The following is a 14,619-nucleotide window of genomic DNA, read 5'->3' as shown; positions in this document are numbered from 1 at the left end:
GCTTTGGTGCAGCTCTGCAGGGTGGACAGCTGGGATCTCTGCCTTGGAGAGCTGGCAGCCAGGGTCCCTGACCACAGCAGGAGGAGCTGATGCAATGCAAACACCAAATCCCTTTGAATCCCTGCTGCATCAGCCAGGCCCAGCCTGGCTGCACAGCAAACTGTTGTATTGCACTAAATAGTTTATTTAGTTGTTGTTTTGCACTGAGTGCAATATGAAGACTACTCAGATTTGCACTGAGTAGTCTATATTGCACTGAATCATTTATGTTATATCACGTGGTTTGTTATCCCCCTCTCCTCTCACAGGAGCCTTCTTACAGAGCCTAAGGCAAGAACAATGGTCAAAAATATTTAGATTTATGGCAGAGTGAAATTTGGTTTATCTGAACTCCAGGTTTGTCCAGGGCACTGCTGTGTATGTCAACTCCTTGTCCTTCAGCCACTCCGCTCCCTCGGGATTTGGAATGGGAGGATGAATTTTATGACTTTGTTTCCATGGTTGACACAGTTTTTGTATTAACTCAACATTTAATATCCAAAAATATAAGAGCCCTGCAGTAACACAGAGCTCGGGGTAGCCATATTAGCTGTTTGCACAAGATGCAAAACCAGCTTGAACTCCTCTCTGATCTGTGAGAGTTAAACCGATTTCAGATCTTGGCCCAGCACTGCCACTGCTTTGAGTTTGTAAAAAAAATTCTAATTGAGTGTTCTCTGAACCGCACCTTTTTCCTCCCCATGTGCTAACAACTGTAACCTTTCTACCCCTGTGGGGGTGTTAGGGTTTCTCAGTATAAGAGAAGAATTTCTCAGTATAAGAAGGAAAGCCAGACAAATCTGTCACAGGGCTGCACGTGCGGCGTGAGCGGCAGAGCCGAGCCTGGCGTGACAGGTAGTGATGGGTGCCTGCTAACTCATCATGTTTTCAGTTTCCTTTTATTCTGACAGCTGGAGCTGAACAAAAGGACAAAGTGGATGGGCTGGAATGCTTGGGAGCACACATGTCCAGAGATTGAATTCAAAGTTTGGAGTCAAATTCCCTGAGCTGCAGCAGCACACTCGTGTGTCAGCTTCAGCCACACCACTGGCAGCAGAGTGACCCAAAAAAGCTGTCAGATATAACCCCACCCCATCCCAAGGACCCTAAGGTACATTTTGGCACCTCTCCACTCTTACCATCAGAAGATAAAGCTGCTGTTGCCCCAGAGAAGTCAGTGGTGCCAAAGGTCTCTCAGAAGCTCTGTGTGACAACCAGCTGTGCTCTGCCAGCGAGCTCCTGACAGGGACCACGTCAATCCCAGCATGGGACAGGGTAGGACTGTCAAACACAGGTAGAGCTTTTCAGAGTGAGAGACCTTTCCTTGATGAGGGCATGATCAGTTACATTCAACTTAGTGGATTTCCATCCCTGAGGCACACAGTACATCGCTACACCGGTGAAAAAGGAGAACTGCCAAATTTCTACACACCACTCACAAAACCAGGCAAACTTAAAGCAGGAGGGCTTTCCAACACAGATATGAAATGCAAGGATTTATGCAGATTGACTAAGCAGCAGAAATCTGACTGTGTCATCCCACCCATCACATGCAGGAAAGCCACTGAACCAAAAATCTTGGCAACTGACAGCCCCATGTTTTTCATTTCCAGCAGCAGGACTTGTGTGCATTCCCTGCAGACTGCATGCTAAGGATTGGGTGTGCATGGTCAGACAGAAATCCTTGTAAGCTCTGTGCTGTCTCAGCTCAATGGTTTTGCCACTCAGCTGGCCTGGCTGCCAGGGTGGCACGTGCCTGCACCTCGTGTGTTAGAGAAGCACTCTGCAGGTAGGAAATGTCAGTGAGGAAGCTGAGCTTCAGTTTTAGCAGAGTTTAACACATCCTGTGGTTGATCCTGATATAGACTGATATAGAAAAAAAGCACCATGGCCAGCTTTTGTCCCTGTGCCAAACCAACAGCATCACAGCCAGTGTAACCGACAGCCCAGGCTACTGAGATTCTTTGCCAGGCACAGTTGTGGATCACACCAGGGCAGGGGCACTCATACAGTGCTTTGGCCACAGCAGCACAGAGCAGAATTCAGTGCTCAGTGCTTCCTAGCCCCTGGACCCTGCTGTCCTAGAGACTCTAGGGCACTTTCCTGCCTTGCTCATGATTAAGAAAGTCCTTTTTGCCATCCTGTATATGCTGCACTCCCCAGACAGGTTACAGCTCTGTTCCCATTCAGTGCACTGCCTGGTAACAGGAAAACAGACACACATTTGGCTGTTTCCTAAGACCTGTACTTCGAGATACCGTTTTCATTTCCTCACTTCCCATGCTGTAAATTTAAAGCCATATTCTCTCATTTTCCAAAAAAAAAAAAAAGAACATTGGTTACCTACACAAAAGATGCACAACTGTACAAAATTGTCTTCCTGGGTAATCTTTTGCAATATATGACACAACCCTGTATTCAGCTGCAGGTGGAGAAAGGAGAGGCAGATGATCTGACATTTCCTCCATTTATAGGTTCTTGTTGGTCACAACCAGGGGAAGATGACATTAACATAGAGCATTTTCATATGCAGTGGAACAGAGAAATATCTTACCTGTTTTTCTCTTGATAGTTTCTAAATGAAAGAAAAAGAGATTGAAAAACTCAAGTCTAAAAGTCTTTCAAACACATTGGATCCCATCAGCTTTCCACAGTTATTTCTGTTAACTGATCAGTGGTGCATAAGCAATTTCTCTATCATAGTGCTGTAAAAATTAAAAAAAAAAATTTGTGTTATGTAGAACTGAGGTAAAACAGGGCTGGACCTTTTTCTCTCTTATTGTTTGAACAGTCACTGTACCTCAGCAGGAAAATGATGAAGAGTGCAAGAAGACATCACTTATGCAGCTTACCTTGCTTGAACGCACAACCTAAAGGCAACTAACTAAAGAGCACCCAGAAATTAAATTGCAGAAAGAAATATTCTCAAAATGCCCAATCTGAACTCACTGAGGTTACAAGAAACATTTCCATTTCCTTCAGTTGGATTTGGCCAGAGAGTTTCTACATTCTGCTTTAAATGGTTCTTCATCTGATCTTTTTTTACTGACTAGGTGAGATATCAGTACATTGCAGCTCAGACCAAAATTTATATTGCTGTACTGCTTGTATTATCTCTACCAAAACCAGAGTACACTTGACATATTTGTTTTGGTCTTGCCACCCACAGAAGGTCTACCTCAGTATTCACCTCCAGTCAGAGAAGATCTTATTAAAAGTTTTTGAAAGCATCTTCCAACATGAAATCTTCCATCAGTCTTCATCTTGCAAGACAATGGTTGTGGGTGATGTCAGCTGGGGCTGTACTACTGAGAGAAGCATGAAGAAGATAAATAGTGACATTTTTCAAGTCTGCCTGGAAGATTCAAGGGCACAGAGATGTCTCATCTTTCATTTCCCTACAGAGGATCATGCAATTTTCAAAGTTTCATCATTAAATCCACTTGGAAAATGCAAATGTGTCTCTGACTATCCTAAACCAAACATCATGGAGAAAACAATCAGGCAGGTATTTGACCCCACAGCTGATTGCAGTCAAATGGGAACTGTGAGCTGGTACATCACAAATACCACAGAGGAGCCCCTGGTCTCTGTGAGAACTCCAGTTCTTCAGGTCTCAGAGCACTCTGCTCTTTTCTATCCCACATGTCTGAATGAAAGACAGGCACAGAGACAAATCAGCTGTAGTCATCTCAGAAACATTGTTCCTTCATTGTGTTTTCCTTTAGGTTTAATTTCTACTCAGAGAAGGAACAACATGAAGTCACACATTTGAGGCAGTGCACAGACAGGTTCCTGCAGTATGTCCAGTCAAGCTGAGCTGGCACAAACAGAAATGTCATTTATTCTCCTCCGCAGATGGAAACCAGCTTCAGCCTCTTTTTTCCCCAATTCCTTCTGGTTCCTGAGAATAAACTGCTCTTTACAGAAAGACCCATCTCCAGAAACTTCCTCCAGAACAGAACCAAAGTAACCTTTTTACACCAGAATGAAAGTACATACCAAGCATTTCTTTAATTTTCAGAATAAATGTTTCACTTTCAATACAGATACCAAAAGTAAATTCAGTTTTCTGCTTAACTTGGGTTGCCACCCTACAGTTCCTTCCTGTCCTCCTTAGCCCTCAGCAGTCTGCAAGCACTGACAGACCCTCTTGGGGTCCTGTGAGCACCTCACTGAAAGTGGAACTGGTAAGAGATGATGGAGAAGTTGCCTGAAGGTCATAACTAACTTTGACGGAGTCACACACAACATCTGCAAAACCACAGGCAACAGGTCTCACATACTGGCACTGTAATATTGGGGTCTTCTTCCTCCCTCACATAAAGCCTGAACTAGGGCACTTGGTAAAGATCATATGGTCCTTCTAATCAATGCTCTTTGCTATTAAGGAACTCCTGCAACTCAATTCTACTTCTAGAAGGTGTTTAAACCACCATCAAATCTCCTTTAGCATCCTCAGTCTTTGCTATCCCAGCTGGAACCAGAATAGGCTTTCCCTCCTATCACCACACCATTTATTGGGCTCTAACACTGTTTCCCATTTTTCAATACCCAGCCAATTCACACATATTCAGGTGAGTTCATTCCCAGAGTGGGAATTTCCTCCACTGTAGGAATCAGCACCTCCTGCAGGTGCTCTGCCCCAAGGAGCCAAGGGCTTGGGGCAGTTCATCAGTCCCTTGTCTCTCTGGGGCATGTTTGCAGTGAGTTAGGTGCACATGCAGAACAGGAGCCCAAGCAAGAGCCTGGCAGTCACCAAAGCAACCTCCCACTCGCTGTACAACCTCCCACACTTGTGCAATTCTGTACAAGTGACAGAATTTGACAGCAAACAATTTTTAAGGCTGCTTCTTCTCCTAGGTGCTCTGCTGACACTGGGCTGCCTCTGCTTTCTGTGCACACCCTAGAAGTGACACACTTTTGGGGACTCTGATGAAGTTGTGCCCACAGAAGCTCTTTTAGCTCACAGCACTCAGGACTGCACGTGGTATCGTCAGCTACTTCCTCCAGCTCAGAGCAGCCTCTGAGCACGGCACGAGCTGGAGCACTCCATCATCTCCTCTGTGAAAACCAGGGCAAAAAAAGGGGAAAAAAAGGTAAGTGTTCCATCTCTGAGTCAAGGCATTGCTTCTATTTGGCAGGGTTTCCCTTTGTTCTGTTCTGGTCACTGTTTCTCCGTGCCGTGTGTCTCTGCTCAAGAAATGCAGATTGTGTTGATGCCTCACCACAGTCTGAGTCTCCTTGTGACTGATGTAGTGCCTGGGTCTGTAATAATTAATTGCAATTGAGGCAGCCCCTCCTACCTGTCTTCCTTATAAATTCCCTTTCCTATAAAAAATATATTTATCTTAAAAATCAACTTTAGTTCCCGTCAGGGATAGATGATTACTAGGATTGGAGGATTTTGGCAGAACAGAGGTTGCTGTGAGGTGAGCTTTAGCTATTGCTGCAGTGCATGAGCCATGAATGCAGAATTATAATAGAAATATGAATGCTGGGTTTCTTTTCAGAAGAATTCACATCCAGCCTTTCCTCTCATCCTTACTCTGCTGGAAAAGCAAGGTAGGCATTTAAATGTCAAGTTTACCTGCTGGTCTATAAAGACTAATTGGATACACTACATTCCTTCTTTTTCTCCAACTTTTATTCCCACAGCACTGCTGATATCTGGCACTCAGGGATGTGGAGGCTAACTGGAGTTTAAATTAACTTTTTTTTTGTCAAATATTTTCAGAGTTGACTACTTTTCCAAAGACCAAAGAGCATCTGGGTTTATTTTAAACCTTTCTCATAATCCCATTTAGATCTGCTGCTGCCTCTAAACCAGCAGCTCTTTAACTTCCAGCAATTTTGTTGTGGGGAAGAGGGGTGTAGGGGAGAAACAAAAAAAAAAAACCCAAAAGAAAGTAAAAAAAAAAAAACAAAACTCCCCGCCTCACCAAAGAAAAACCCAACAAAACCAAAACAAAACCAAAAAATCCACTTATTGTGCTCATTAGCACACAATGGGCAAGACTGATTTTCTTCTGAGAAGTTTTCCAAAGTTCTCTACACAGGACACTATATTTAGAGAAATTTAAAGAATATTTAAAGAAATTTAATTTGAATTGGGCACCCCCTCTGCACAGATTTCTGCCTGAAAGTGCAGATGGCTCTTTCAGGTTCAGCATTTCCCAAGCCTCTTGGGAGACACTGATCTTACAGCTTTACCATGATCATACAAATAATTTTGCTGTCAAGTGTCAGGATGCTTTGGGAAATGTCTCCTTACTGGGATTTTTACATTAACAGCTTCCAGGATATACCCAAAGTGTGCCAACAAACAAAGGTGCTCATTGTGGTAGGTGTATAAAGATCCAGAAGAGATCAGAGATGACGACTCAGACAAAATACCACAGATTAGCAGAAGTGAGTGTGCCCACAGAGATGTCAGAGGTGTGTGTACATGCAAAGAGGAACCTTTGAGCCTTTTTTTTGGTATCACTAAATCTTAAGAGGAAAGCCCTGCTGTTGGTATGGAAAGGTAGCTACAGGAGGTGACCTAGATGTCAAAAAGGAAAATGGAAGTTCTCCAATTAGCCGAGAGCAAATCAGAGGACAAAAAGGAACAAAGAAATTATGTTTCACGGTAAATGGAGAATGGGGAAATATTTGTGTCTAAGTTCAGATCACTGTTAAATACTATTTGTAGGCATTGTTAAAAATAGGATTGTTTCAAGTAAAAAAGGCACCATGGTTTTCGCAAGGCTTTACAAATCCTACTTGCTCAGAGACATCCACTTTAGACAAAAGTAAAACAATTTTAATATTAAACTACCTGAACTAGTCAGTACCAGCCATTATGTCAGTGAGCCCAGGTTTAAGAGATCATTAAATTATTTTGAGCAACTCTGCTCTGTTTTTCCCCAGCACCATCTTTAGTACTGATGATGCCACCACAGCAGCTTCCATAGAGACCCATGAGGGCAGGGCCAAGTTTCCCATCAGGGACAGAAAATCTACTGCCACAAGGTCAAAGCCCAACACTATCTTCAGATTTTCCTACTCCTGGAAAAAGAAGCCATCCTATCTGTGCTCACTCTTTGCAGCACAATTAAGCCATGCTCTGACTGGGGGATTTAACAGGGATGAAAGAGACAAATGCATTTTGGGGATGCAGAAAGAGCCTGTGATCCCTGTGACTGTAATGATTGCAGTGAAGGTGTCAGTGAAGGAAGGAGGGGACACTTGTGGATTTGGGACTTTGATCAGATGTGTTTGATTATGAATATGTTCAGTTGCTACCCCAGAGATGATTTTGAGTCACAGCAGGTTGGGGTGGACATGGCTCTGGACTGGGCCTTCCTATGGCTCTTAGTGTGTTTCTCACTGCAGGTGCCAGAGGTCTAGCAGGAGTCTCCTGTTTGAAGGCCTGGAAGCCAAGAATAAGGAGGATGATATCAGCAGTTCTGGGGAAATCCTAAAATCTAAAGGATAACAAAGCACCTCTTTTTAAGGGTACACTGATGGGTTTGGACAGAGGTCTTGGTGCTTCTTTGCTCAGCTGCTTGAAGTCAAATTTTCCTTAAACCTGGCAATAAAACACATTCATCTCTGACAGTGTGTCAGCACAGCCAGACCTCCTCACCTTGTTAAAACATCCTGTTCCCTGATATCCCAACCTGTTCTCCAACATCCCAGCCTGTTCTTTTAGTAATCCAGAGCAATATCCATCCACTTCTATACCCTTAGTGCCAAATCTGCTGGTACTTGTCTGTACTTCAGCATCCTTGAGCACACTGATGCAGGAGAATGGAATGGGAATCACCACTCTCGTCCTCTTCTAAAACTTCGTAGCTCCAGCACAACCAGAGGGAAAGTTTGGTCAGCTGGGTTTCCAAATGGGCCCCTTCCTTAACAGAAGCTATATACAATTAGCCCCCAATGTCAAGGCCACCAATTAAGCTGCAATAGCTTTAGGGAGACATTGAGTGCTTGGTGGTTCCAGGTGTGGTGAGGTGTGAGCAGAGCTGCTCTCAGTTGCTCACTTTCACTGCTGCTGCTCCAACACCAACACTTACCTCAGCCTTTTGACTTGACACGCTTTACACTTCAGCCCCAAATTTATGACAGCCTTTCTGGGCTTCCTGTTGCTTCTCCTGGCTATGGAGCCATTCCTCTGGCTCTGGGATCTTTTCCACACAAGCTGGTGTAAATCTGCCCTGCAATAGCTGCATTCTGAGATGCTCTCAGGGAGGACTGAGAAACTTCGATAGGTCTGAAGTCACAAAATCCTGACTCATAGTCTTTGAATCATGAAACCAAAGTCCCCTGGTACAGGTGGATTTTGGGGTCTATTTCTCACCTGTGAACTTCCTCTACCTACAATGTTTAAGCAGTTTTACCTGCTTTTATATACGTTGAATAACGTGGTCTTAAACCTAGTACAAGGATCTTTTGTCAACATTTCTCCAACATCCACCAGACATTCTTCTCTCCTGTGCAGTCCCTCTTCAGGTAGCAAGGCACTAGGACACCCAGATTAAGGAAGGATCATATTTTAAAACTGGGCCTTTGTCAAACCTGAATTATGACAGTTCCCCTTAGTAATACCACAGCTGCTCATTTGAGCAAAGTAGCACATTTAGTACTATTGTGGGATTTCTAGATTGTAGAAAGGGGGAAGTGGATGTATGGAATTATGTGATAAAAATCTACAGTCATTGAGAGTTCACAGCTATGAACAGTGTTATCTTGAGGTAAATCAAGTATCTTTCCCTTCTGAGGAAAGACTGCTGAGCTCCTCCCCTCCTGAAAGGCAATTGATTAATAACTTCTCTCTTCTACCATCTACCTTCTTTATTTTTATATTTATTATTATCTTCATATTAATATCTTTGTAATATGATGCAATATAACTGCTTATATCTGCATTACATCTCATATCTGCAACACAGAATTAAATATAAAGGCTGTGTAGCTAATCCCAGGGTATTGCTGCTTTCAGCTACAAATGCTGAAACTTGTTTTAACCAGCACTAGGCTAGAGAGGGATCATCTGCTCCACCAGTGGAAGAAAGATATTTTAGGATAGAGTTGTGCTCAGGTTGGATAGCCAGGATAGCCTTAAAAGACTTTTTTTTTTCTAAACAGAGTTTTGAAACTATATTGTTCCAAGATTATATATTCATATATTATGTTCAAATTTGAAACCAAGTTGCTTGAAAATGGGTTTATGTTCAAAATTCAAACTATACAGCTTCAAATCCCGCTGTGTTTTGTGTGTCAGTAAAAAGGATTGGTCTGATGGGTAACCAAGTGCAGCCATGGCACTTGGTTTCTCCATTTTATGCTGAGATTTGCTTATAGGAGTGACTTCATTTGCTAATTTGTTTAAACTAATAATGGAAAAAAAATATAGCAGTTCACTGACTTGCTGGGCATATGGGCCATGATCTGTTTCCATTCAAAGACACCATAAACATTTTTCCTTCCTTCAAGAACAGCAGAGCAAATAGCACAGCAATTTCTTAGTTTCAAGTTAAGAGACACAAAAGTTTATCAGTTGATAATTTTCAGGCAATTATTGTAAGTTCTGCATGAGGAGAAGCCCAGGTTCAGACACTGGAGGAGTGACACTGCTGGTGACAAGCGCTGTAGGCAGCAGAAATGTCACATCTGGGAACTGATGCGTTTCAATATAGATCTGAGTGTCCAACTGACGTCCTGCTGGCACCCTCATGTCAAACCCTTCCAGCACCACATTCTACCCAGGAAAGCACACAAAATCCCTCAGGAGAAACTCAGGTCCTCTTTCACTGAAGGCTGATTTATGCTTTGAGACACTCAGGTTGTTTTCCTCGACAGATATTGGGGACAGGAAGGAAAGTGTGAAGGGAAAGTTTGTTTTCATTTTAACCATCACAGAGGTTATTTCACGTTGTTCCTAATATCCTCATAAACTCCTCAAAACTTTTGGCTCTAATAATAATGCCTGGAAGAGATGGATGATCAGAAAAATATTAGAAAATAAAATATACATTAATTAATGTGATTTGCTCATGTAATTGTACTCATGTTATGGATTTTACTGTGTCCTTTTTTTTCTCCTGTTCCTGTGTATCTCAGATGAGTTAGTCCAAAGACTTCCAACCAGTCTCTGTCCAACTACTGTGCTTTTTTTTGACTTATCCTTCTCTGTCTTGTAACTATAACTGTAATTTTCTTTTTTTACTTTTTCTAATAGTGGCTATTTTTATCACTCCAACTTCTCCTTTGGAAACTTAAACAGTTTCACATGAGTAGTTCATACACAAACAACAAAAAAAAAAAAAAAGTAAAGCCTTTTGCTTTCCCGCTTGTTTTCATTTCCCTTTTTTTTTCACTTCAGTGTTACTGAAAAGACTTTTCTTGAGAAAAGATTAATGCAACTGGCCCAAATGAGCAGCAGGAGCCACTGCATTTTAGGAGTACGTAACATAATTATCCAGTTGTCTAACAGCATGGAGACAACATAAGAATATTAGAAATGGAAGAGCGTAAATACAGAGCAGGCATGCAGCAAATCTTAGCAGATTACCCCATCTCCCAGTGATTTTTGCTCAGGTGCTTCATGATCTCTCTGTCCTGGAAGTTGAGATGTTTCACACATCTTGAAGGTGAGAAAGGTGCACGTGATAACTGCGGTATGTCTCGTGCAGTGACACTCTCAGAGCAAGAAGCCTCAGAGTGCTGATAAAAATACACTGAGCTGCTGATGCAACACACAGCAGCTGTAACACCTATGATTGGTGAGACCTGCCAGATCAGGACAGGCCAAAAAAGGTGAAAACAACTACTGTGGAGAGGCTTGCTCAACTGAAGGATTCAGGGCAGCAAAGATAACTCACTGGAACAGTTTGTGTCTCACAAATGCTTTCTTAGATATTGCTCATCCGTGTCATCATCACTACGTTTTACCCTTTATAAATGCTTGAAAATTGCTGGGTGTGATAAATCTCTTGAGTTCTGGTGTTCAAACCAAGACTGATCATCACAAATATTAATAGAAAATGGTGTCTAGTTTTTTTCACTGGTGTAATTATTACTGTTTTTCATTTGAATTAATATTTGAGGTGCAGGTTAGCCTCGACATCCCAGAAGAAGACAGAACTGGGAATTGTCTGGGCTGAGCCAAGTATCAAACTATTAAACTCTAAAGGTCGAGAAGACAGGAATATGCTTTCAATTGAAGAGGGCTGTACAGGCACAGAAAAATTGACTTTAGTCACAGGGTCAACAATTGTGGTGTTACTTCCTTCCCCTTAAGGGTGTGTCAACACAAGAGAAAATGTCACCAGGAGAAATGTCATAAATTGTCTGCTCAGTGCTGCTTTGTGGAGAAACCTCTCTGCAGGCGTGGAGAACTGAGTGGAGAGAGTGAAGCTCTGAACTGGGGGTGGATGCAGTGGCCAGTGGAAGAAGACTCTTCCCTGGACGGGGCTGAGAGCCTGGAGAAGGTGAGGAGTGGAACAAATGGCCTCCTCTCCTCCTTCCTTATATTGGGCTCTGAGTTAGAGCACTCCTCCTCCAAAGCTCCAAAGCTGACAGGCCAAAGCTTCAGGACAGTCCTTCAGCACCTGATTTTCTTTTGAAGGCTAGGTCCATGCCCATGGCTGCACTTTGTCAGCTGAGGCGTTGTGCTTGGCACTGACAGCCATTTACATGTGAAGGTCTCTTCAGCTCAGCCGCAGCCCTGTGGCTTAGTCCATATGCCAAACACCAAGGAAAAATGCCTGCTCCAGGCAGGTAGCTTAGAAAGTCACAGGCATCTCCTTCCTGAGGCTCCCTCAAGGGTGCTGAGCATGGGAAGGAGACTTGGAGCAAAAGTGGGAGAGGAGGAGGCAAGACAAACAAGCATTGGGAGTATGTGTCCACAAAACTCTTCCACTGTTTGCTGCCCTGCACCATCACTGACTGCTCTGGGGGAAGCTTACAGAAATGAGAATATTCAGACAAGCACAGGATGAGGAGAAGTGTGCAAAACCAGGAGGAGGGAAGGAGAGAGCACCCTCAACCAATCCTGAAGGTGTTTTTATTGAAGTGTGTGGGTAGACAAGCTGATAAGTAACTGAGGTGGTGTGTGACTTGTACCATGTCCCTGCCCTGGATGTCACCATCTGCCTGACTGTGAGCTGTATTCACCTGTTGTGCTTTACCACAGAAAGGGAGGTCTCCAAGGCCCTCTATGGTGTGCAGTTGTACAGCAGCTCTGTGGTGTGCAGTGTACAGCAGCTCTGTGGTGTTCAATGTACAGCAGCTCTGTGGTGGGCAGTGTACAGCAGCTCTGTGGTGTGCAGGTATACAGCAGCTCTGTGGTGTGCAGTGTACAGCAGCTCTGTGGTGTTCAGTGAACAGCAGCTCTGTGGTGTGCAGGTGTACAGCAGCTCTGTGGTGTTCAGTGAACAGCAGCTCTGTGGTGTGCAGGTGTACAGCAGCTCTGTGGTGTGCAGTGTACAGCAGCTCTGTGGTGTTCAGTGTACAGCAGCTCTGTGGTGTGCAGGTATACAGCAGCTCTGTGGTGTGCAGGTGTACAGCAGCTCTGTGGTGTTCAATGTACAGCAGCTCTGTGGTGTGCAGGTATACAGCAGCTCTGTGGTGTTCAATGTACAGCAGCTCTCACACCATCAGGCATGTTTCGAATCAGGGACAAGCTCTGTATGTCAGTTCACAGACGAGGTTTGGGCAGAGAACCACTGCTGACCCTGAAATCAATCACCTTTTTTATCCCCTCTACACAGCAGATTGGTAGGTGGCCCAGAAGAGATCCCTCCTCCTCCTCCAAAGGTGGCAGATGCTTAGAGGCAGAAAAATATGCATCACCACCAGCCCTCCCTTATTGTATCCACCATGCTCATAAGTTAACACCAGCTCAAGCACCCTCTGTGTTAAGAACCTTTTCCCAATAGCCAGCCTAAACCTCTCCTGACACCACTTCAGCCTATTCCCTCAGGTCCTGTCACTGGTCGGAGTACTGTGCCATCTTCTCCACACAACAGTGAAGATTCTTTTCTCCTGTCATTCTGAAGATGGGACAATACTGAACCCAACTTTTTTTTCAAATACGTCTAAGACAATTGGTCCACAATTTCATATTCATCTGCCTTATTTCTGTAGGCTGATCCCCATGTGAGATTTTGGGTGCAGGTGACACTTGGCATGAGGAATGATGGCAGTTTTAGCATCTACAGCATGATTTTAGAATGGGAACTGACAAAAAGGAGATGGATGATTTTATGTCCAGGGACAAAACTTTAGATCCCCCTTGAGAGAGCTTCCACATAGCCACCAGAATCCAGTACAACTCTCAGAGGTGGAGGGATCTTGTGACCCTCTCTTTCTCAGTTCATGTCTGAGGAGGAACCTTTCAAACATCCTCCATTCCACTTGCTCCACAAACATGTCAAGTTGGCACCTATGGGACCATAACATTTACTGACATATTTTTAAGTGATGCAATGCTAACTTTCCACCTTGTCTTCTGATTCTTAGGAAATATCAGCTGGAGAAAGAATAATGGAACGCTGTCTAAATGAAAATTGTAACTCCACTTGCCCAGAAATTCCTTATCAAGAGAGTCAGACACTTCTGGTTGCTGTTTACAGCATTGTTTTTGCAATAGGCCTTCCAGCAAATTGCTTAACTTCTCTGCTGACATTTGTACAAATCAAAAGGAATATAGTAGTTGCCATCTACATTTTCAGTTTATCATTGTGTGACCTGATGTATTTATGTACCTTACCTGTCTGGATTATCTATGTGCAAAATGGGCACAAGTGGACCATGGGTGACACTGCTTGCAGGATAACAGGATTCATCTTTTTCTGCAGTATCTACATCAGCATTCTGCTTTTGTGCTGCATCTCTGTGGATCGTTACATGGCACTGGTGCATTCTCTGGAATCAAGGGGAAGAAGACAACAGAAAAATGCCATCATAATAGTCGGTTTTCTCTTTACTGTGGTTGCAGGAATCCACACGCCAGTATTTTTTATGGAAAATGGGCAAAACTGTACAGAGGTGAAAACCTGCTTTGAGACATTGCCCCTTAACTTATTATTGGCTTATTTCAGCTGTGCTAGATTCCTGTTTGGATTTTTCATACCCCTCCTGATCCTGATTTTTACAAACTGCAAAATTTTCAAAGCTACAAAAAGAAGCAGCAGCTTGACTTGTCGTGAGAAAGCCAAAGTGAAGCATGTTGCTATTGCCATTATTACTATTTTCGTGATCTGCTTTGCTCCATATCATCTGGTTCTCATAGTAAGAGCCATATACTTTATGTTTCATCAGGACTGCCCATGTCCATTTGAAAATAAGATATATTCAACTTTTACAGTGTTTCTGTGCTTAGCCACTGCAAACAGCATTGCTGATCCAATCATCTACGTTCTGGTCAGTGAAAATGTCAGAAAAGACTGCTATAGGAGCCTGAGAAGATTGAGATGGAACTCATCCAAGCCAAATTCATCCACCGATCGCAATACTGACAACATAAAGTTGGAAACGCTAAAAGAATCAGAGGAAGAGGGCCAAAGTAAAGAAAACTCAAAGAAATAA

At 43.3% G+C, this 14,619-nt stretch overlaps 1 protein-coding gene across 1 annotated transcript; it reads left to right on the top strand.

Moving 5' to 3' along the window:
• Window positions 1-11,462: 11,462 nt before the first annotated feature.
• GPR132 (G protein-coupled receptor 132) lies at window positions 11,463-14,619 on the top strand. Its single transcript, XM_059475411.1, has 2 exons — window positions 11,463-11,519; window positions 13,552-14,619. The coding sequence occupies exons 1-2, from the start codon at window positions 11,463-11,465 to the stop codon at window positions 14,617-14,619; spliced, it is 1,125 nt and encodes a 374-aa protein (XP_059331394.1).

The sequence above is a fragment of the Ammospiza nelsoni genome, chromosome 6 (assembly GCF_027579445.1).
Source record: "Ammospiza nelsoni isolate bAmmNel1 chromosome 6, bAmmNel1.pri, whole genome shotgun sequence".
NCBI lineage: Eukaryota > Metazoa > Chordata > Aves > Passeriformes > Passerellidae > Ammospiza > Ammospiza nelsoni.
Note: the sequence above shows the minus strand (reverse complement) of the source record. Positions and strands in the feature narration are given on the sequence as shown.

Coding starts and splice junctions, on each gene's coding strand:
- GPR132 (XM_059475411.1), top strand. CDS start 11,463: ATGCAGTGGCCAGTGGAAGAAGACTCTTCCCTGGACGGGGCTGAGAGC. Junction 11,520..13,551: donor GGGCTGAGAGCCTGGAGAAG/GTGAGGAGTGGA, acceptor TCTGATTCTTAG/GAAATATCAGCTGGAGAAAG.